General features: G+C 67.2%; 4 protein-coding genes across 8 annotated transcripts; 2 read left to right on the top strand and 2 right to left on the bottom strand.

The window, feature by feature from the left end:
- Positions 1 to 518: 518 nt before the first annotated feature.
- Positions 519 to 1,824, bottom strand: PSRC1 (proline and serine rich coiled-coil 1). Its single transcript, XM_030473644.1, is given in 3 exon segments — positions 519 to 783; positions 785 to 925; positions 1,402 to 1,824. Coding segments are annotated over 3 exon segments (783 nt in total). The 5' UTR covers positions 1,779 to 1,824.
- A 561-nt stretch (positions 1,825 to 2,385) lies between these two features.
- Positions 2,386 to 4,516, top strand: PPIL1 (peptidylprolyl isomerase like 1). Its single transcript, XM_030473516.1, has 4 exons — positions 2,386 to 2,501; positions 2,719 to 2,873; positions 2,958 to 3,026; positions 4,229 to 4,516. Exons 1-4 carry the CDS (start codon positions 2,446 to 2,448, stop codon positions 4,447 to 4,449), a joined length of 501 nt encoding a protein of 166 aa, XP_030329376.1. The 5' UTR covers positions 2,386 to 2,445; the 3' UTR covers positions 4,450 to 4,516.
- A 1,439-nt stretch (positions 4,517 to 5,955) lies between these two features.
- On the top strand, positions 5,956 to 14,325 carry LOC115602181 (copine-5-like). Of its 2 annotated transcripts, none has more exons than XM_030472998.1 (21): positions 5,956 to 6,063; positions 7,125 to 7,165; positions 7,239 to 7,285; positions 8,144 to 8,247; positions 8,520 to 8,559; positions 8,641 to 8,717; positions 8,844 to 8,903; positions 8,977 to 9,040; positions 9,236 to 9,339; positions 9,518 to 9,622; positions 10,171 to 10,212; positions 10,292 to 10,367; positions 10,780 to 10,833; positions 11,004 to 11,065; positions 11,219 to 11,265; positions 11,355 to 11,536; positions 11,611 to 11,738; positions 12,270 to 12,372; positions 12,875 to 12,932; positions 13,041 to 13,114; positions 13,551 to 14,325. In XM_030472998.1, exons 1-21 carry the CDS (start codon positions 5,987 to 5,989, stop codon positions 13,704 to 13,706), a joined length of 1,701 nt encoding a protein of 566 aa, XP_030328858.1. In that variant the 5' UTR covers positions 5,956 to 5,986; the 3' UTR covers positions 13,707 to 14,325. The 2 variants fall into 2 exon arrangements, with proteins under 2 accessions (XP_030328858.1, XP_030328859.1); XM_030472999.1 differs by having other exon boundaries at positions 13,531 to 13,724.
- A 71-nt stretch (positions 14,326 to 14,396) lies between these two features.
- On the bottom strand, positions 14,397 to 21,568 carry SORT1 (sortilin 1). 4 transcript variants are annotated; one of them, XM_030473001.1, is made up of 20 exons: positions 21,315 to 21,568; positions 20,564 to 20,623; positions 20,420 to 20,457; positions 20,223 to 20,325; positions 19,854 to 20,018; positions 19,581 to 19,654; positions 19,419 to 19,468; positions 19,153 to 19,283; positions 18,923 to 19,067; positions 18,543 to 18,698; positions 18,359 to 18,465; positions 17,785 to 17,887; positions 17,539 to 17,707; positions 17,272 to 17,462; positions 17,002 to 17,191; positions 16,299 to 16,415; positions 16,072 to 16,180; positions 15,843 to 15,949; positions 15,411 to 15,531; positions 14,397 to 15,310 (listed from the first exon to the last, which is right to left on the bottom strand). In XM_030473001.1, exons 1-20 carry the CDS (start codon positions 21,519 to 21,521, stop codon positions 15,296 to 15,298), a joined length of 2,358 nt encoding a protein of 785 aa, XP_030328861.1. In that variant the 5' UTR covers positions 21,522 to 21,568; the 3' UTR covers positions 14,397 to 15,295. The 4 variants fall into 4 exon arrangements, with proteins under 4 accessions (XP_030328861.1, XP_030328862.1, XP_030328863.1 ...); XM_030473002.1 differs by having other exon boundaries at positions 19,153 to 19,280; positions 21,315 to 21,559; XM_030473003.1 differs by lacking the exon at positions 15,843 to 15,949.
- Positions 21,569 to 22,446: the final 878 nt, after the last annotated feature.

Consider the following 22,446-nt stretch of genomic DNA (forward strand, 5'->3'; position numbering starts at 1 on the left):
AAGTGCCCCATGCACTTGTGGGTGCCACATGCAATATGTGTCCCATGGCAGGTGCCCCATGGTGTGGGTGCCCCATGCAATGGGTGCCCCAGTTGTGTGGGTGTCCCTGCCTTGTACCCACGTTGTCCCCATCCCCATCCCCATCCCATCCCCATCCATTCCCATCCCATCCCCATCCATTCCCATTCCCATTCCCATCTCCATCCCCATCCCCATCTCCATCCCCATCCCATCCCCATCCCCATCCCCATCACCATCCCCATCCCGTCTCCTGCAGATCCAGTACCTGCTGCCCCCCCCCCGCGCTGGCTCCTTGCCCCGGGCCCCGGCCCCCCTCCCCTGGGGAGGGCAAAGCCGGGGGGGGCCCCCCACCCTGCCCGGGGGGGGCACCTTGGCGCTGGGGGGTCCCTTGGGTGCCGCTGTGGGAGCCACCTGCAGCAGAGGGGGGGGACACAGAGACACGGCTCAGCCCAGCACCCCCGGGGGGGGGAACACCAGGGTTTTGGACCCCCCCTGTCTCAAAGCGGCTTTGGGGGTGCAGGAGCCGCACTGGGGCCTACCTTGGGGGCGCTGGTGGCACCGGGGGCTCCGCGGGGCTTGGGGGGGTGTTGGGGGGCGGCGGGGGCCCCGCGGGGCTTGTCGGGGGCGCGGGGGGTGGCGGGGGGGTCCCGCGCGTTCACGGTGGGCAGCAGCGCCCGCACGGGGCTGTCCTTCACCACGAAGGTCTCCCTGCGGGGGCTGCGGGGGGTGCGGGGGCTCTGCGGCGCGGGGGGGGCCGCGGGGGGGGGGCAAGCGGCAGCGCTGCAGCTCCGCGGCCACGCGCGAGGCCTCCCGCACCAGCTCCTCCAGGCGCGCGCCCCGCAGCGGGCTCCAGCCCCCCCCGCGGCCCCCCTCGGCATCGGCCTCATCCTCATCCTCCTCCTGGCTGGGGGGGGGAGGGCAGCGTTAGACCCGCACCGCCCCCCGCCCCCGCACCCCACACTGGGGCACGGGCAGTGGGGTGACACGTTCCCCTTGGTGGCAGGACCTTGGCCATGGGGTGACAGGTCCTTCATGTCTTCATCTATGGGGCGCCGTGTCCCCCGTTATCCCCTGGGACCATGTTCATGGGGGTGGCATGTCCCCAGTGTCCCTGCACATAGGGCGCCACGTCCCCCATGTCCTCTAGGACCCCATGGATGGGGCGCCATGTCCCGCATGTCCCCCAAACCCTTGGCCACAGGGTGACAAGTCCCCCATCTATGGGGTTCCACATCACCCATGTCCCCCAGGACCCTGTTAATGGGGTGGCACACACCTCATGTCGTCTAGGACCCCATCTATGGGGTGCCATGTCCCCCATTGTCCCTGGCCATGGGGTGCCCCCTGTCCCCATCTATGGGGCTCCCCGTGCCCCCCCACCTGTCGGACGGGGACAGGACCCCGAAGTCGAAGCTCTCCTCGGTGACGAAGCGGACGTCGGGGGGCACGGGGGGGGGTCGCCCCGGTTCGCCGGCACCCGGGGCGCCGCGGGGGGGTCGCGGCTGCTCCATCGCCGCGGCTGCCTGGCAGTGACCGGTGACACACGGGCCGGGGGGGGGACCCGCCGGTGCCAGGCGCAGCCGGGGCTCGGTGCCACTGGCGACGGCTCCGCCGGCGCGGGCACGGCGCGGGGGGGCCCAGCCCCACATCGAGGGGTCCCAGCCCCACAATCCCATCCCGGGGGGGCCCAGCCCCACGATCCCATCCCGGCGGGTCCCAGCCCCACACTCTGATCCTTTGGGGATCCAACACCCCATCGTGGGGTTCCAGCCCCACACCGAGAGGACGCAGCCTCACACTCCGATCCCGGAGGGTCCCCAGTTCCCAAATGGGGGTGTCCCAGCCCCCCCCCCCCCCAATCCAGAGCATCCCATCCCACATCGGGGGGTCCCAGCCCCACACCCTCACCCCAGTGCTTCCCAGCCCCACATCCCCACGCCGAGGGGTCCCAGCCCCACAACTGTGCGACCGCAGCCCCACACCGAGGGGTCCCAACCCCCCAACCGCATTCCAGAGCATCCCATCCCCCATCGGGGGGTCCCAGCCCCACATCGATGGGTCCGATCGCGGCTCCTCCCCTGCCCCACATCGATGGGTTCCCCCCCCGCGCTCCCGCCCCCCTCCCGCTCCCCCCCCCCGCTCCCCGCTCACCGCCCCCGGTTCCCGCTCTCCCCGCGCGCGCGCCGAGGCGGGGAGAGGGCGTGGCCCGGTTGGAGGAGGGGGCGTGGCTACGCGAGGGGGCGTGGTCACGACGGGGAGGAGGGGGCGTGGCCCCGCTCGTATTCCCCCTCCGCTGCGTCACCGCAGCCCGCCTCGCCGATTGGCTCTGCTCCCTGCGGGCACGCCCCTTTTCCAAATGCGCGCTCCCATTGGCTGTGGCCGGGGAAGGGGGCGTGTCCCCCGGAAGCGCGCGGCAGCAGCGGCATGGCCGCCGTCCCGCCTGACTCCTGGCAGCCGCCCACCGTCTCCATGGAGACCACGTAAGGACCCCCCCCCCCCCCCCCGGTACCGGTACCCGGTGCATCCGGTGCATCCGGTACACCTGGTACACGCGGCTCCGGTTGACCCTCCGCCGGTACCGGATACCCCCTTATCCCCGTCCCATTGCCCCCCCCCCGTCCCGGAGAGTCCCGCTGTCCCCGGTGACCCCTGCCGTCCCGCCCGGTGCCGGTGCCGGTGCCGGTGGCGGTGCCGCAGGATGGGCCCGCTGGTGCTGGAGCTGTACTGGAAGCACGCCCCCCGCACGTGCCGCAACTTCGCCGAGCTCTGCCGCCGCGGCTACTACAACGGCACCAAGTTCCACCGCGTCATCAAGGACTTCATGGTGCAGGGGGGGGACCCCACCGGCACCGGTGAGCACCCCCCCGGGTCACCCCCCCCATCCCGGGTCACCCTCCCCCGGTGCCGCTGAACCTCCGTTTCCATCCCGCCCCCAGGCCGTGGCGGTGCCTCCATCTACGGGAAGCACTTTGAGGACGAGCTGCACCCGGAGCTCAAGTTCACCGGTGAGTGGGGGGGGCACAGGGGGACCTGTCTGTAGGGTGACGTGACCCCCGTGTCCATGAGGGCTCTGTCCAAAGGGTGACGTGACCGCCAGGACCTCATCCATGGCCTGTCCCCCACCATGTCAGAACCTTGGCCAGGGGGTGGCATGTCCCCAGTGCCCCCCAGAACCCTGTGCATGGGGTGCCCTATCTGCCATGAAACCAGGTCAGCCCATTCCCCAACACCCAAACCAGTAATGCTGTAATCCATCCATCCCTCCATCGTCCATCCATCCATCATCCATCCATCCATCCATCCATCATCCATCCCTCCATCCATCCATCATCCATCCATCCATCCATCATCCATCCCTCCATCCATCCATCCATCCATCCCTCCATCCATCCATCCATCATCCATCCATCTATCCATCATCCATCCATCATCCATCCCTCCATCCATCCATCCATCCATCATCCATCCATCCATCATCCATCCATCTATCCATCATCCATCCATCATCCATCCCTCCATCCATCCATCCATCCATCATCCATCCATCCATCATCCATCCCTCCATCCCTCCATCCATCCATCCATCATCCATCCATCTATCCATCATCCATCCATCATCCATCCCTCCATCCATCCATCCATCCATCATCCCTCCATCCATCATCCATCCCTCCATCCATCCATCCATCATCCACCCATCCATCCATCCATCATCCATCCATCATCCACCCATCCATCCATCCCTCCATCCATCCATCCATCCATCATCCATCCATCATCCCTCCATCCATCATCCATCCCTCCATCCATCCATCCATCATCCACCCATCCATCCATCCATCCATCCATCATCCCTCCATCCATCATCCATCCCTCCATCCATCCATCCATCCATCATCCATCCATCATCCCTCCATCCATCATCCATCCCTCCATCCATCCATCCATCATCCACCCATCCATCCATCCATCATCCATCCATCATCCACCCATCCATCCATCCCTCCATCCATCCATCCATCCATCATCCATCCATCATCCCTCCATCCATCATCCATCCATCCATCCATCCACCCATCCATCCCTCCATCCATCCATCCATCCATTATCCATCCATCATCCACCCGTCCATCCATCCATCCATCATCCATCCGTCATCCCTCCATCCATCCCTCCCTCCCTCCCTCCCTCCCTGTTTCCCCCCCAGGCGCAGGGATCCTGGCCATGGCGAACGCGGGGCCGGACACCAACGGGAGCCAGTTCTTCCTGACGCTGGCGCCGGCGCAGTGGCTGGACGGGAAGCACAGCATCTTCGGCCGCGTGAGCCAGGGCATGGCCGTGCTGGCGCGCCTCGCCATGGTGGACACCAACGCGCAAGACCGGCCCCTCGACGACGTCAAGGTCATCAAGGCTTTTCCCTCGGGATAGCGGGGGGCTCCGGGTCCCCCCCTTGTGGAATAAAGGAGGTGGGAAGTGGAGGTGATCCCCCCCCACAGTGTGCTGGCTTTGGGGGGTGGTCTCTGCGTCGTGGTTGGGTGACACGTAACAAGGGGATTGTTGTGTGTCCACCAGAGCTGGGACAGGGAGGGAGCAAAGGGGGGCGTGGAGACCCCAGAGTCCCTGGGTGGATGGATGGATGGATGGATGGATGGGTGGATGGATGATGGATGGATGATGGATGGATGGATGGATGGATGGATGGATGGATGGATGGGTGGATGGATGATGGATGTATGATGGATGGATGGATGGATGGATGGATGGATGATGGATGGATGATGGATGGAGGGATGGATGGATGGATGATGGATGGATGATGGATGGATGGATGATGGATGGGTGATGGATGGAGAGATGGATAGATGGATGATGGATGGATAGATGGATGATAGATGGATGATGGATGGATGATGGATGGATGGATGATGGATGGATGGATGGATAGATGGATGATGGATGGATGGATGATGGATGGATGGATGATGGATGGATGATGGATGGATGGATGATGGATGGATGGATGGATAGATGGATGATGGATGGATGGATGATGGATGGATGGATGATGGATGGATGGATGGATAGATGGATGATGGATGGATGGATGATGGATGGATGATGGATGGATGGATGGATGATGGATGGATGGATGGATGATGGATGCTCTACACCACCTACATATTCCGGGGAAGGGGTTTGGGTGGTGCCAGCCCCCACCTTGTGTCCCCCTGAAGTGCCCTGTGACCCCCCCAGTGTGATGGTTTTGGGGGGGTGGCATGGAGGAGGTCACCAGGTCATGGTGGGGACCAAGAGGGTGTTGTGTGTCCCCCAGACCTGGGGCACGGAGGGGCTCCAGGTGTGGGGGGGCAAAGGGGAACATGGACACCCCAATGTCCCCACCATGCTCTGGGGAGGGGGCTCGGCCCCCACCATATGTGTGTCCCCCCTGTGTGCCCTGGGACCCCCATCATGTCCCATAGGGGATGGCAGCGTCCCCCCAAAACCTGCCCCCCCCCCATGGGGGCTTCGGGGCCCTTTGGTGTTTCTGTAGGACCTACAATAACCCCGGGCTGCAGCAGCCCCCCCCCGTCTGGCTCCCATTGTGCCCAGTGCCCCCAGCACAGTGCCGGGAGCCCCTGGGGGGTACTGGGGCTGGGGCGGGGGGCTACTGGGGGGCTGCTGGGAGCACCCGGGGGCTAATGTGGGGCTACTGGGCGCTATTAGGGGGCTACTGGGTGCTACTGGAAGGCACTCAGGGGCTACTGGCGGCTTATTGGGAGCTACGGGGGGCTACTGGGAGGTACTAGTGGATACTGGGGGGGGCTACTGGGAGCCAATGGGAGCTCCTGGGGGTGCCGGTGCGGGGGCAGCCCCTCGCTGCGGGGCGGGGGCCGGGGCGGGGCGGGGCGGGCGCAGCGCGGGGCCGGTGCCCGGTGCCCGGAGCGGGAGCGGCGGAGCGCGCGCCATGGCGGGGCTGGACAGCCCCGAGCCGGGCAGCGACCCCGGCCCCGCCACGCGCGTGGAGCTGACGGTGTCGTGCAGGTACCGGCACCGGGGGCGGGAGCGGGGGAGCGCCAGGAGCGGGGAGCGCGGGGGGGGGCGGGAGGGCGGGGGGCACTGGGGGGACTCTGGGAGCACTGGGGAGCACTGCGGGGAGTGGGTCCTGTGGGGCACTGAGAGGTGAGGGGCACTGGGGGGAATGGGGGGCACTGGGGTGAGTGGGAGCGCGGGGGGGCACTGGGGAGAGTGGGGGGCACCGAGAGGCACTGGGGAGAGTAGGAGCAGCGGGGGGCACTGGCGGGAGTGGGGGGCACTGGGAGCACTGGGGGGACCAGGTCCTGTGGGGCACTGAGAGGTGAGGGGCACTGGGGGGAATGGGGAGCCCTGGGGTGAGTGGGAGCACGGGGGGGCACTGGGGGGCACTCAGAGGTGGGGGGCACTGGGGGGAATGGGGAGCACTGGGAGCACTGGGGGAGGGTGTGGGAGGCGCTGGGGAGAGTGAAGAACAGTGGGGGATGCACTGGGGCAAATGGGGGGCTCTAAGGGGGGCACCGGGGCGGGGGGGGATCTGGGAGAGGGTGTGGGAGCACCGGGGAGCACTGGGGGGCACTGGGGGAAGCAATGGGAGCAATGGGGAGCATTGAGGGACAAACGGAAGGATGAGGGGGGCCCTGGGGGGTACTGGGGGCACTGGGGGTGGGGGGTGCATGAAGGGGGCACCCCAGGGGTCAGGTTATGGGAGTGTCGGGGTGTCCCTGTGGGCTGGGTTTGGGGTGTCCCTGGTCCTCAACCACACTGGGTGCCCCCCCCCCCCAGCCATGCTGGATGCCCCCAACTGCTCCGCGTGCCTCCCCACCCACTCCCGTGGCTGCTTCCATCCCTTTCCCTCCCGCGAATCCCAATGGGAATCCAATGGGACCGGAGCGAATCCGATTGGTTGGATGCTGCGGGGGGGGGGGAACAGGGAGCGGGGACCCCCCAACTGCACCCCCGGCACACGGTGTGCGCCCAACGGGGGGCAGCCGCACCCGCTGACACGCGTCACCGTGGCCGTGCACCCCGCTCACACCCAGCGCACACCCTCCCTGCCCCGCTCCCCACAGGCAGCTCCTGGACAAGGACACCTTCTCCAAGTCGGACCCACGTGAGTGCTGGGGGGTGTCGGGGGCTGTTGGGGGTCCCGGTGCCCCCCCCGACCCTCTGCTCCCCCTCCCCAGTCTGTGTCCTGTACATCCAGCGCCCCGGCAGCCGGCAGTGGCTGGAGGTGAGTGTCCGGAGGGATGGTGGGTGGTGGGTGATGGGTGATGGGTGGGTGGTGGGTGATGGTTGGACACTGGACACCCAGCACAGCCGGTCGCCTGTTGGGGTGCCAGCCAGCTGGCCTATCATGAGCATGTCCAAGGTGATGGCCAATCAGCATGTTGGGGTGCTGGCCAACCAGCCAATCAGCATGTTAGATGCCAACCTATCAGCATTTTGGGGTGCCAGCTGCCTGGCCCATCGGCATGTGGGTGATCTGCCCAATGAGCATGTTAGATTTTGACCAACCAACCAATCAGCATATTGGGGTACCAGCCAGTTAACCAATCACCAGTGAGCAATCAGCTTGCTGGGGTACTGGCCAATCAGCTTGCTGGGGTGCATCCATCCGGCCAATCAGCACATTGGGGATCATGTCGGGGTGCCGGGCAGCTGACCAATCAGCTGTCGGCGGGCAGGCAGCTGGCCAATGAGCGCTCAGGCTGGCCGTGCCCCGGGAGGGGACGCTCGGGGACAGCCCGGGTGCCGCGGCCCCCCCCGCCGCCTCCCGCCCCCCCCGCAGCCTGTAATTAGCCGCTGGTTAATTGCGGGCTCCGGGCGCTGAGGGGCGGGGGGGGCCGGGCAGGGCGCGGGGCCGGCCCCGGCGGGGACAAAGGGGCACCTGGGCCCGTCCTGCCCCTGTCACACGTGTCCCCGGCCCCAGCTCCACCCCTCTGTGGGCACAGTGCTCCGTCCCCGTGTCCCCAGTGTCCCCGTCCCCATGTCCCTGTGTCCCCACATCCGCCCGAGACGCTGATGTCTCCATACCCCCCTGTTCTCCTGCCCCCCTCGTGTCCCCCCGTCCCTGTGCCCGTGTCCACAGTTCGGCCGCACTGAGGTCATCGACAACTCCCTGAACCCCGACTTCCTGCACAAGTTCGTCCTCGACTACTTCTTTGAGGAGAAGCAGAACCTGCGCTTCGACCTGTGAGTGTCCCCATCCCACCCATCCCCATCCCTGTCCTCATCCCCATCCACCCCATCCCCATCCCTGTCCCCATCCCATCCCCTTCCCATTCCCATCCCATCCCCACCCCTGCCCTCATCTCCATCCCATCCCTGTCCATGTCCCCATCTCCACCCCATTCCCATTCCATCCCAATCCCCCTCTTGTCCCTGTCCCCATCCCTGTCCTCCTCCCCACCCCATCCCCATCCCTGTCCCCGCTGCCTCGGCCACGGTCCCTGCTCTGCCCCCAGGTACGATGTGGACTCCAAGAGCCCCGACCTCTCCAAGCACGTGAGTGGGGGCCCGGCCCCGCGCCCCCATTCCCTGGGGACAGGGACAGGGACAGGCCGTGGTGACCTGGTGGCTCCACAGGACTTCCTGGGCCAGACCTTCTGCACCCTGGGCGAGATTGTGGGCTCGGCCGGCGGCCGCCTCGAGAAGCCGCTGACGTGAGACCCCCCCATGTGCCCGTGTCCTCACGTCCCCCCCATTCCCATGGGGAACCCTTCACCCCCCCCCCATTCCCATGGGATTATTCCGGGGTGCCCCCCCACCCCATTGCTGTGTCCCTGCAGGATGGGCACTGTCACCACACACTCCCGGGGCAGGAAACCAGCTCCGGCCCTCTCCAATGGGTGAGTTTTGGGGTGCCCCATCCTGGGGGGAGGTCCCTGTGTGTGTGCCCCCCCCTCACATTCCCCCCGGCAGCGGCGTTCCCAGGAAGAGCTGCGGCACCATCATTGTCCTCGCCGAGGAGCTGGGCAACTGCCGGGTGAGCAACAGTGCTGGGGATGGGGGGGGCCACCCCAGTTCCGGGGGGGGCTGAGACCCCTTAGTGAGGAAGATGATGCTCGGGGCTGACCTGTCCCCATGGCGTGTCCCATGGGGCCGGTGTCCCTCTGCCCCCCCCATCCTGCAGTGTCCCCAAGGGGGTGGCAGCTGGTGACCCCCCCGTCCCCCCCCCCAGGACGTGGCCACGCTGCAGTTCTGCGCCAACAAGCTGGACAAGAAGGATTTCTTTGGCAAATCCGACCCTTTCCTGGTGTTCTACCGCAGCAACGAGGACGGGACGTGAGGAACACCCCGAGACACGGGGACACCCCAAACCCCCTCCCGGGACCCCCGGCTGAGCCACCTCCTCTGTCCCCATGGGCAGCCGGGCGGGGGGTGCCCCAGGCTGGTCGCTGTGGCGATGCGGGGGGGGTCGGTCACCACCGTGGGGTGACCCCCGTGTCCCCCCCCGCTCCAGGTTCACCATCTGCCACCGCACGGAGGTGGCGCGGCACACGCTGGCCCCGGTGTGGGCCGCGTTCGACATCCCGGTGCGAGCGCTCTGCAACGGCGACCCCGACCGGTGAGCGGCGGCGTGACACCCAATGGCACCCAATGACACCCCATGGCACCCAATGACACTGCATGGCACCCCAATGGCACCTCAATAGCACCCCAATGGCACCCAATGACACCCCAATGACACCCAATGACACCTCAATAGCACCTCAGTGACACCCAATGACACCCCAATGACATCTCAATAGCACCCCAATGACACCCCATGACACCCAGTGACACACCAATGGCACCCAATGACACCTCAATAGCACCCCAATGGCACCCAAAGGCACCCCAGAGCCCCCCCGAAGCACCCCTGGGGGGGGGTGAGTGTCCCCAGTCGCGGTGTCACCCTGGTGCTGTCTCAGCATCACCAGATGTTGCCGTGGCAACAGGGGACAAAAATAGCCACCAAAAAAGCCTGAGGAGTAGGAAAAGGTCCCCATGGGGTGCCCAAGGAGCCCATGGGGTGCCCAAGGAGCCCATGGGGTGACAAACGGGCCCCTGGGGACCCCGCTATACCCCAGGGTGTGCGTTGGGGGTGCTGGTGGTGACCCCCATGTCCCGCAGGACCATCAAGGTGGAGGTGTACGACTGGGACCGCAGTGGCAGGTGAGCCCTGGGGTGCCCATGGGGACCCCCGAGCCCCCAGCCCGGCCCCCCCGGCCCATGGCCCCCCCTCGCCCCACAGCCACGACTTCATCGGGGAGTTCACCACCAGCTACCGCGAGCTGGCGCAGGGACAGGGCGGCCTCAACGTGTACCAGGTGAGCGGGGGCACCCATGGGTGCCACGGTGCGCGGGGTGCGCGGTGCACCCATGGCTATTGTGGTCCCCATGCTGCACCCGTGGGTGTCATGGTGCCCAGGGTCCCCATGCTGCACCTATGAGTATCATGCTGCACCCCAAGGCTTTATGGTCCCTTGGGTGTCCATGCAGCACCCATGGGTGTCACGGTCCCAATGCTGCACCCATAGGTGCTACGGCCCCCAGGGTGCTCATGCTGTACCTATGGGTGTTACAGACCCTTGGGTGCCCCATGCTGCACCCATGGGCATTATGCTCCCCAAGCGCCACAGCCCCTGTCCTGCACCCTGGGGTGCTGCATCCCCCTGCACTGCACCCCCCTGCGCCCCCCCCGCACCCCGGGGTGCTGCAGCTCCCCCCGTGCCCCCCCAGGTGGTGAACCCCAAGAAGAAGCTGAAGAAGAAGAAGTACCTGAACTCAGGCACGGTGAGGACAGGGTGACGTGGGCACAGGGTGACATGGACACGGGGTGATGCGGGCGCGGGGTGTTGGTGCCACGGGGTGACATGGGCACGGGGTGACATGGACATGGGGTGACATGGGCATGGGGTGATGATGGTGCCACAGGGGCCCCGCTCAGCGCCGCCCCCCCGCAGGTGACGCTCTTGTCCTTCTCGGTGGAGTCCGACCCCAGCTTCCTGGACTACATCAGGGGCGGGTGAGCCGGGGGGGCCCAGCCCCATCCCACCCCATGGACCCATGGGGGGGTCCCCAACCCGCCCCTGGGTGCGGGGGGGGCGGGGCAGAACTCACCCCACAGAGACGTGGGGTGCACGGAGCCCTCCAGTGGGTCACAATTCGCCCCATCCAGGACCCAGCTCAACTTCACGGTGGCCATCGACTTCACCGCGTCCAACGGTGAGCTGGCTCCTCACCGCGCTCCGACGGGGGGGCATGAACCCACTAATGGGGTGTTGGGGCCCATCTGACCCACAAACCCCGCACAGGGAACCCCTCCCAACCCACGTCCCTGCACTACCTGAGCCCCTACCAGCTCAACGCCTACACCATGGCCCTCAAGGCGGTGGGCGAGATCATCCAGGACTACGACAGCGACAAGATGTTCCCCGCGCTGGGCTTCGGCGCCAAGATCCCACCGGACGGGCGCGTGTCCCATGAGTTCCCACTGGTGAGAGGCTCCCAGGGGAGGCGGGAGCGGCGCCGGGATGTGCCGGTGTCACCGTGGGGGTCCCTGCTCTGCAGAACGGGGACGCGGAGAACCCCGCGTGCAGCGGCATCGAGGGGGTGCTGGAGGCCTATCACCGCAGCCTGCGCAGCGTCCAGCTCTACGGGCCCACCAACTTCGCCCCCGTCGTCAACCACGTGGCACGGTACGGCGGGGGTGCGAGGCGTGGGGTGTGGGTGTGGGGTATGGGGTGTGGGGTGTGGGTGTGGGGTATGGGATATGGGGTATGGGATATGGGATATGGGGTATGGGATATAGGATATGGGGTGTGGGATATGGGATATGGCATATGGGTTGTGGGATATGGGGTATGGGATGTGGGGTATGGGGTGTGGGATATGGGATATGGGGTATGGGATATGGGGTATGGGGTATGGGATATGGGGTATGGGATATGAGGTATGGGATATGGGGTATGGGATATGGGGTATGGGGTATGGGGTATGGGATATGAGGTATGGGATATGGGGTATGGGGTATGGGATATGGGGTATGGGATATGGGGTATGGGATATGGGATATGAGGTGTGGGATATGGGATATGGGGTGTGGGGTGTGGGATATGGGGTGTGGGATATGGGATATGGGGTGTGGGATATGGGATATGGGATATGGGGTACGGGGTACGGGTACGGGTGAGGTGCCCACCCCTGGTCCCTGAGCGGGTCCCCCCCAGCGCGGCGGCCGCGGTGCTCGATGGCTCCCAGTACTTCGTGCTGCTCATCATCACCGACGGCGTCATCTCGGACATGGCGCAGACCAAGGAGGCCATCGTCAACGTGAGTCCCGGGGGGTCGGGGGGCCCCTCATGGGGCGTGGGCACCCGCGATGGACCCACTGAGAGCTCGGGTGCAGGAGCTCTGTGGGTGCAGCAGCCACCCGAGTACCCCCACATGGGTGCAACAACCAAGGGGTGCACTGAGCTATTGGGGTGCAATAATCCACCAGATGCCCCCAAGTGGGGTGCAGCACCCAAGGGTGCCAGGGTGAACTGGGTACTGATGGTCCCGGGCATGGGGTGCTCGTTGTGGCACTTGGTGCGGGATGCCCGGCATGATCCCAAAGGAGTGATGCCCATCCTGGGCCCAAGGGAATAAGACCCATCCTGTTCCCGGGATGCCCATCCTGTTCCCGGGCACAGGAAGCCCACCGTGGCCAAGCGTGGGGCTCCCACCCCCGGGTGATGAAGCCGATGCTGCTCTCCAATGGGGCGGGTGTCACACATGGTGGGTGCTGCGGGTGGGGGGATCTGAGCTCAGTGTGGGTCCCCCCCCCTCCCAGGCTGCAGCGCTCCCCATGTCCATCATCATCGTGGGGGTCGGTCAGGCCGAGTTCGATGGTGAGTGTGGGGGGGCCCAACAGGGGCTCAGCGGGACGGGCCCATGTGTGGTTATGGGGGGGGGTTAATGGGGTCCCACCCTGGGGTGACCCCCCCCCCCATCGGCAGCAATGGTGGAGCTGGACGGGGATGACATCCGCGTGTCCTCCCGCGGGAGGGTGGCCGAGAGGGACATCGTGCAGGTACCGCCCCCCCCCCCCCGCCCCACATCAGCCCCATTGATACCGGGGTGATGGGAAGGACACGGCATGGGGGGGCGTTGGGGCAGGACTGGGACATGGGGGGCATTGGGGTTACAGGACATAATGGGACATGGGGGGCACTGGGACATGGGGGGGGACTCATTGGGCCGGGGGGGGCAGCCACTGGGACACGGGGGGGGGGCACTCACGGGGGGGCACTCACTTGGGGAGGCACTCACCGGGGGCGGGCACGCAGTGGGGGGGGCGCTCACTGGGGGGGCACTCACTTGGGGGGGCGCTCCCTGGGGGGGGCATTCACCGGGGGGGGGCACGCAGTGGGGGGGGGCGCTCACTGGGGGGCACTCACTTGGGGGGGGGGCTTACTGGGGGGGCGCTCACTGTCACTGGGGTCCCAGCGCTGTGTCCACCCCCCCAGTTTGTGCCGTTCCGGGAGCACGTGGCGGCGGGGGGGGGCGCTGTGCGCAGCATGGCGCGGTTGGCGCGCGCGGTGCTGGCCGAGGTGCCCCCCCAGCTCCTGTCCTACATGAAGGCCAAAGGCATCAGCCCCCGGCCCGCGCCCCCCCCGCAGTGACCCCCCCAGTGACACACCCCCCCCCATTCCCGGTCCCTTTCCCCCTGTTCCCATGGATAAAGGCAGCAGGATCCTCCCCCCCCCCCCATCCCCATCAACCACCTTTTGGGGGGGTCGTGGTGGAGCCCCCCCGGACCATCCCCACGCTGGCCCAGTGCTGAGGGTGTATCCTGCCCCCCCATAGAGCACATGACCCCCAAGTGTGGGGTCCCCTCTGGTGACATTCAGAGTATCCCCAGGGGTGACATATGGCGCCCCCCCCCAGCCCCAGACACCTCCCTCACCCACAGACACCCACCAGCCCCATGGACACCCCCGGCCCCATAGACACTCCCTGCCCAAGAGGCACCCCCCAGGCCCATAGACACCCCCAAACCCCATAGTCCCCCCCTCAGATCCACAGACACCCCAGACCCATAAACACCCCCCCAGCCCCATAGAAACCCCCCAGCCCCACGGACACCCCCCGTCCCATAGAAACCCCCCCGTCCCATGGGCACCCCACAGCCCCATAGCCATCCCCTTACACCTGGGGGGGTTCCCCTTCTCTGTGTCGTCCCCCCCCCCGTGTGTCTGTATTGAGTTGCCTTAAACTGGAATAAACTCAGAGTGTTTGTAATGACTGCCCCCCCCGGCCCCCGCACGGGGGTGACCCCCCCATGGCCCCCCCCCCCCAGCACAGGGCAGGGCCCAGGCTCTGGTTTGGTTTTATTTCCAACACCCCAAATATACAGACAACCACCAGCACCACGGGGCCGGGGTTGGGGGGGCCGTGCCCCCCCCGGCGCACTCGGGGCTATGGCTTCGACCTGGGGCTCACGGCCCCGGCCCCAGCCCCGTGGTGAAGCACATGCAAAAGGTGCCGGGGCCCCCCCACATCCCTTGAGGGGGGCTGTTAGACCAGGGGGGGCCCTCAGGCTTTGCACAGTCACTCTATGTCATGACACACGGCCCTATCGCGATAGCTATGGGGCGGGGGGGGGAGGCTGCCCCCCTCCAGATGCTGTAGCCCCACTGCCCAAGCTGGGGGGGGCACAGAAGCCCCCCCAGGGGCTGGATGGGGGGAGGGTATTGTGGGGTGACTCTCCCCAGTAAAGGATAGATCCAGTGTAAGGAGACTCACAGTGCTGGGACCTGGTTGGGGGGGGGGGGGCAGGTTTGGGCCTGCCCCCCCCCAGCCAGGACCGAGCCCCCCCCCAGTCCCTCACTGCTTCAAGCTTCAATTCCTTATTGCTGCATTTCCCTTGGCCACTGTGAGCTTGGGGGGGGCCCAAACTGTGACCCCCCCAACCCTGGGGACCCCTCCCCATGGGGACCCCCACCCCAAAGCTGGGGGCGCCCCCTGGCAGTATTGCTTTGGGGAGGGGGGGGGCAACCCCCCCCCGGCAATGGGGACATCCCAAAGCTTGTCCCCAGCCCCTCCTTGGGGACACTGGGGGGGGGGGGGACAGTTCCTATGACATAAAATAGCCCAGAAAAGGGGACAATAAAGAGCTTCAACCCCCCCCGAACGGGGTTCAGTTAATGCCCCCCCAGCAGGGGGGGGCCCTGCCTGGGGCAGCAGCTCGGTGTCCTCAGCATCGGCGCCGCTATTCCAAGAGATCCTGGGGGGGGGACGGAATATGGGACCGTCACCCATAGGGGTGTCCCCCCCCAATAGCAGGACCCCCCACAGAGCCCCACAGAGCCGTGGGGGAGCCTCACCTCGTCGGAGTCATCGTGGTAGCCGGGCTTGGGGGGCGCGGGGGGGCCCAGCACGTCGATGGTCTCCACGTCGTTGGCCTCCGCGTGCTGCTGCAGCACCGAGTAGCGCTGCACCAGGAACCTGGGGGGCACAGGGGGAGCACAGTGCCTCTGGGGGGGCAGCCGCGGGGGGCGGGGAGAGCATGTGGGGTGAAGGGAGATGGATGGGGCTGGAGAGGTGAATGGGGCTGGGGAGAGGAGGTGGGGTGACGGCAGGTGAATGGGACTGGGGAGAGGATGTGGGGTGAAGGCAGACGATATGGGGCAGATGAATGGGGCCGGGGAGGTGAATGGGGCTGGGCCGGTGCTGTGGGGTGAAGGCAGGTGACTGGGGCAGGTGACTGGGGCCGGGCAGTCCCCCCGCCATGGGTCGCGCCGTGCCCAGCCCCTCACCTGCCCCCACACACGTATTTCTTGACCAGGAGCACGGCGCCGGCCGCGGCGAGGAGCAGCGCGGCCCCCACGGCCAGCACGGCGGCAGCGGGGCTGCGGGGGGCGGCCTGCGGGGCGGGATGGGGGGTCACCGTGACCCCCAGCGCACCCCGTGCCCCGCCGGGGGCAGGAGGGACGGGGCCGTGACCCGCGGCGGGGCAGGAGGCGGCCCCGCTCCCCCGTCACGTACCAGCTGGCCGGGGCTCAGCAGGTTGCTGGTGCATTTCTTCTTCATGTCCGTCTCCTCCCGTGCCGGGCTCTCCCCCCCGGAGCACTTATCCCCGGGGATCTTCCGGTACCTGGAGGTGCGGGAGGCGCTCGGTGACCCCCCCGCTGCTTCCCGAGGGATGCCCGGCCCCGGGGCGAGGTGGCGGAGCAGGATCTGTCCCCTGAGGGTCGGATCCAGCCGCGCGGTACCCGCTGGTCCTGAGCAGCTCCCGGCGGCCGTAGAGGCAGAATTCCAGGTCGTGGCCCTTCAGCTCTGGCTGCTCCACGCACACGGACTGGTTCTCCGGGCGGTAGTAGCCGAAATCACTGCGGGAAGAAGGGGAAAAGGGGATGAGACCCCCCCGGTGGCACAGGGGGGCTAAAGGAGGGTGATGCTGGTCTGAAATGGGGACAGGAGGTGGGAGACGAGGCGGGGAGACGTGGGGAGGCGACGGGAAGATGTTGGGAAGGGAGGGGGAGACACGTGGGAAGATGTGAAGGTGGGATGATGGTGGAGGTGGAAAGACTTGGGGAGGGAATGGGAAGAGGTGGGATAATGATGGGAGGTGGGAAGATGTTGGAGGTGGGACGACGTTGGGGATGAGGTGACATTGGGGAAGGTGCAACACAGGGATGGGGTGATGGGGATGGGATGACGGGGATGGGGTGACGTTGGTGACGGAGTGATGGAGATGGGATGACACTGGTGAGGGGGTGATGAGGATGGGGTGACATTGGGGAAGGGGTGATGTTGGTGAGGGGGTGATGGGGATGGGATGACGGTGATGGGGTGACGTTGGTGATGGGGATGGGGTGACGTTGGGGATGGGGTGATGTTGGGGAAGGGGTGACGTTGGTGAGGTGCTGATGGGGATGGGATGACGTGGATGGGGTGACGTGGGACGGAGCCCACCAGAGGAAGTCCTGCAGCGTGCAGGGGCACACCGACGGCTGTTTGGTGACCACGTAGTCGTGGCCGTTGCGGCACACCGAGGACTTGCGCAGCCGCCGGTACTGCTCCTTGTAGCCCAGGATGCAGCCGTCGCCGGGCTCGCCGGGCTCGCTGGAGTGCGCCAGCCAGATGGTGTAGTCCTTGTCCTCACCTGCGGGGACGCGGCTCAGCGCCGGGGCGGGCCCGCGCACGGCACCCGCGGCACAGCCCCCCCGCGCCCGCGGCTCTCACAGCTCCTGCTGAGCAGCTCGCTGAAGTCGATGGTGTAGGAGACCCACTTGCGGAAGAAGAAGCTGCCGCGGAAGCCCCACACGCTGACGGTCATGGAGCGGGCGCCCGGCTCCGACGCCAGCCCCGTGAAGAAGATGGGCTCCTTGGAGAACACGTACCGGTACCAGCACTGCCCCTCGTCCGTGGAGAACCTGCGGCCGGGGGATGCCCTCAGCGCCCTGTGGCACCCCAGGGAGCCCCCCCCGAGCCCCAGGGAGCCCCCGTTACTCGATGGTGTTGACGGGTTGGCTGCTGTGCTCCACGGCCACGATGAGGCCGCCCGAGTCCAGGATGGAGTAATGGTGCGGCCCCTCCAGCATCCGCGCCCACGTGTAGCCCCCGTCGTCGGAGATGTACACGTCGGGGGTCATCACCGAGATGGCCCCCCCCACGCTGCCTGTGGGGACACTGGGTCACCGCGGGGACACGGGCGTGGCCCCGGGGCGCGGGTCCCTGCCGCGGGGGGGTCGGTACCGTGAGCGATGACGATGCCGACGGCGTTGGGCTCCGAGAGCGGCGCCATGGGCACGTTGAGCTTCTGGGAGATGCTGTAGGACGCGTGGATGTGGAGGCTGCACTGCAGGAGAGAGGGGAACGTGCCCACAGGGACCACAGGGGCTCCCGGGGGGGGCTGTGAGTGAGCCCAGGGCTCCCCCAGCCTGATCAGAGCTTGCCAGGCAGCCCCATGGTGTGACCCACAGCCCCACGGTGTAACCCGCAGCCCACAGTGTGCCCTGCAGCCCCACAGTGTGACATGCAGCCCCGTGGTGTGACCCACAGCCCACGGTGTGCCCCACAGTGTGACTCACAGCCCCGTGGTGTGACCCACAGCCCACGGTGTGCCCCACAGCCCATGGTGTGCCCCACAGCCCCACGGTGTGCCCCACAGCCCATGGTGTGCCCCACAGCCCCATGGTGTGCCCCACAGCCCCACACATGGCCAGCCCCACGCCCTCAGCATCTCTGGTGGGAGGTGTGGGACGGCTCCACTCATGCCTGAGCACCCCTCCCTTTGGCAGCGCCCCGCAGGGGCAGGGACAAGCCCCACCTCGTCCTTGCTCCTGGCCGTGGAGTCGCACGTGGTGTTCTTGGGCTTCCGCAGCGGCACCCACTGCCCCCCGCGGTCAAACGTGATCACGGACTGGATGGAGTTGTCTGAGGGGCAGGAGGGGGTGAGGAGCGTCCCGGCGCGTCCTGCCCCGCTCCCGCGGCAGCGCCGGGCCCGGACCCACCCTCCGAGAGGACGCTGGTGATGTAGATGCCCCGCAGGGAGGTGACGTTGGTGAAGTCGGTCTCTCCGCCCGTCGTGGTGTAAAGGTGCCGCTCCAGGGACTTGGAGTAGACGATGCCGCGGTCGTCCGAGGTGTAGATGGTGCCGAACCCCGTGTCTATGGGAGGGACACAGCGACAGCGTGAGGGGGGGCCGTGGGGCCAGCGCCAGCCGAGCCTTGGGGTGAGGAGGAGGAACCCCTGGAGGCCACGGCCCAACCCCTGCCCCAGCGAGGAGCTGCTCCAAGCGCTGCCTCCAGGAGCTGCCGGTGCCGGGAGCGCCCCGTCCCCGCGCGAGGAGCTCCCGAGAGGGCTGCGGTGTCCCCGTGGCGGCGGCACCCACCGCCCGGCTCATCCACGTGCATGAACACCAGGTCCTCGTTGGCAGCCAGGATGGAGTAAAACTGCTCGTGCCCAACAGAGGGGAGCTGGGCCATGTTCCAGCTCTCCCCTTGGTCCAGGGAGACGTGGATGCGCCTCGTGGTCCCCTGAGGAACCAAAGCAGCGTCACCCTTCCTCCTCCTCACGGGGATGAGCCACCAGCACCAGGGAGGGGACGAGGGGAACAAGGACCTTCTCTGTCATGACAGAGGCGAAGAGGAAGCGTCCTCCCAGCCCGAAGGAGTAGATCCTGGTGCCGATGACCTTGAAGGAGGAGCCGAAGTCCGAGGTTTTCTTGAGCTCCAGGAAGCCCAGATCAGCTTCTTGAGGAGAAGGGACAGTGCATTAAAGAGCCTGGAGCTGCCTCCAGCTTCATTGGCCACCCCCGGAGCTGTGTGTCCCCCCCAGTGTCCCAGCACGTCCCCCCAGCGGTGGGTCGATGCACGGGCAGAACTTACTGCAGGAGTTGTTCAGGAAGGTGGTGAAGAAGATGGTGCCATCGGCGCCCCTGGGGAAGGGAAGGGGGGACGTGGCACCCAGAGCACTGGGACACGGGGGGCTTGGGGGGGTCAGTGACGCCGTGGCTGTGATCAGCCCCCCCGGGGCGGGCACTCACTCACCACTTGGCCAAGCACACGGCTCTGTGGATCAGGGCCCACTTGTGCCCGAAGTCCCTGGAGACCCAGAGCCCGTTCTGTGGGACACAGAGAGGGGTTTGGGTGAACCCCCTCAAAACACCCCAAAAACACCCCCCAAAACAGCCCATCCCCATCTCTGGGGCTCAGACCCCACTCCCAGCCGGGCATCCCCCATCCCGCTGCCGCTCGTGTCCTCCTGGCACAGCACCCATAGGGAAGCAGCCCTGGGAGCCTTTGGGCCTCATCCTGGCTCACCTCGGTGCTGAGCGCCAGCAGGCAGTCGGGGTCCCGCGGGCTGTAGCTGAGCTGCACCAGTGGCTGGAAGGGCAGATCCGTCTGGACGAAATTCCTGGCAAAATCCATGGAGCGGAAGATGCGGCCCCCACGGCTCCCACCGGAGACATCCCCCGTCAGGATCACCTGCATGGGGGGAACCAGGGCCATGGGATAGGGGGGACCCCAGCGCCCCATCCCCACCTTTCCCATCCCCATCCCCACCTTTCCCATCCCCATTCCCACCCTTCCCATCCCCATCCCCACCTTTCCCATCCCCATTCCCATCCTTCCCATTCCCATTCCCACCCTTCCCATTCCCATCCCCACCCTTCCCACCCCCATTCCCACCTTCCCGGAGTTGCCCGGCCCGATGGCCACACCGAACTCGGTGCGGATGAAGGTGTTGTTGATGAGGCTGGAGATGTCCAGGAAGGTTTTCCCATAGTCCTCGCTGGAAGGGAGGGAGCACACGGTGGGAAGCGGGAGCAGGGATGTGGCGGGGCGGGGGGGCGGCTGCTCCCACCCCTCCGTAGGGTCCCACTCACCTCCGGTACAGTTTGGATTGCCCGAAGCTCATGATCACCTGGAATGTCGTTGGGATGAGCAGGTCACACCACGGGTGTCACCCCATCCAGCTCTCTTTGTCCCCTGTGGAAGGGGGGCCCCCCCCCGGGACCCGCCGTGCTCACCCCAGTGCTGTCACCAACCCAGGACAGCGACACGGAGCTGCTGAGGTCGTCGAAGACGCACTGAGAGGGATGAGAGGGGAAAGGGGGGGGAACGGGGCGGAGAGGAGGGAAAAGGGGCGGGAATGAAAGGGAAAGAGGAGGAAGGAGGGGACGAGAACTCGGTGTCGGTGGAACCGGGCCGGGACCAGCCCCGGGCAACGGCCAAACGGGGCCGGCGAAGCCACCGGTGCGACCGGCCCCCGCCCGGGCACGGAGCCCGCCCGAGCCCGAGCCCGAGCCCGGCCCGGGAGCGGCGCCAGCGCCGGGGTCACGTCCCGCCGCGGTGTCCGTGTGTCCCCTCCCGGTGCCCGTCCCTGCTGTGTCCGTCAGCGCACCGCGTCCTGCCCCCGCCCGCCCGGGCCCCGTCTGTCCCGCGGCACAGGGGGAGTGTCTGTCCGTCCATCCACGGGAACGGGGGCCCGCGGGGGGGGCTGTCCCTGTGTCTGCCCGCCCCACGGGAGGGGATGGGGGTGTCTGTGTGTCCACTCCAGGACATGTCGGGGGGGGGCGTGGGTCCGCCCGGCCCGGCTCTGCCCGTTGCAGGGGAGGTGAGGGGGGGGTCTGTCCGTCCGCCCCACAGGTGGGGGGTGTCTGTGTGTCCGTCCCTCACAACCGCTGCAGGAGGGGTCTGTCTGTCCCGGTCCTCCCGGCAGCCCCCGGCGGGTGTCCCCGGCCGCGCTGTGCCAGCCCGGCCGCCTAGCGCCCGCCTCACCTGGTGCGTGTTGTTGCCGAGGGCGGCCGGGACCCCGCGCAGGCCGCCGCAGGCCTCGCCGCCCGCCGCCGCCGCCGCCGCCAGCGCCCCGGTGCCGCCGCGGGGGGCCCGGTGCCGCCCCCGCAGCCGCAGCCCCAGCGCGGGCCCCGCCGCCGCCACCGCGGCCGCCATGAGCACGGTCAGCACCGCCGCCCCGCGCGCGCCCATCGCGCCTCCCGCCGCCGCCGCCGCCGCCCCGTTCTCCCGGTCCCGCCGCCGCTGCCCGCCCCTCGCTCCCCATTGGTTACTCGCGGCGCCGCGCCCCGCCCCCTCGCCGAGCCCCCGAGCGATGGTTGGCTGCGGGAGACGCCGCTCTCAGCCGGGACACGCCCCCGACCCCCCCCCGCGGCCACGGTGAGCCCGTTGCTTGTCAATCACCGCCCTCCTCCTGCTCTGATTGGCTGACAGCGCTTACACGATGGCTGCGAGTCCGCCCTCTCCCTTTTGACCCCTGCGCTCTAATCTACCTAGCGACAGCTTTCTGATTGGCGGAGCCGTGACGGGAGGGAGCGGCGAAGCGATTTTTTGATTGGCTACAGCGACAGGTCGGGCTGCCCCGGTTCGAGCGGCCGGTACCGGGTGCTCCGGTGCCCGGTGGTGCTCGGAGCGGGTCAAACCTCCCAGCCCGCTTCCCACTGCCCTCGTTGTCCGCCCGGGCTGGGAGCTGAGGCTCTGCCCTCGCCGGGAGGGATCAGATAAGGAGCACAAAGCCTCAATTTTCCCTTCCCGAAGAGCCGGTTCCAGGGGCCGCTGCCGCTGGCGCACCCGTGTCACCGGGAAGAAAGAGCTTTTGTGCGGCCGAGGACACAAACAATCCCGCGGGAGCAGCGGGTTCACCGCTCCCCAAAGGAAAAGGGACCCCGACCGAGCCCCGAGGGGACACGAGGCTCCAGGGCAGGTTTGGGATGAGGGTGGATGTGGCAGGAGGTGACAGTCCCTATGGGGTGACTGGCGCTGGGCGGTGCCCCATGGCCCTGACCCGCTGGATATTCCTGCCCGGCGAGCTCCCACGCCCCACATCGGCAGCAGGAGCAGGAGCATGGGCAGAGCCACATCAGGGTTCCAGGGAAGGGTAGAGCCCATCAGCTGCATA

The sequence above is a fragment of the Strigops habroptila genome, chromosome 18 (genome assembly GCF_004027225.2).
Source record: "Strigops habroptila isolate Jane chromosome 18, bStrHab1.2.pri, whole genome shotgun sequence".
NCBI classification, from domain to species: Eukaryota; Metazoa; Chordata; class Aves; order Psittaciformes; family Psittacidae; genus Strigops; species Strigops habroptila.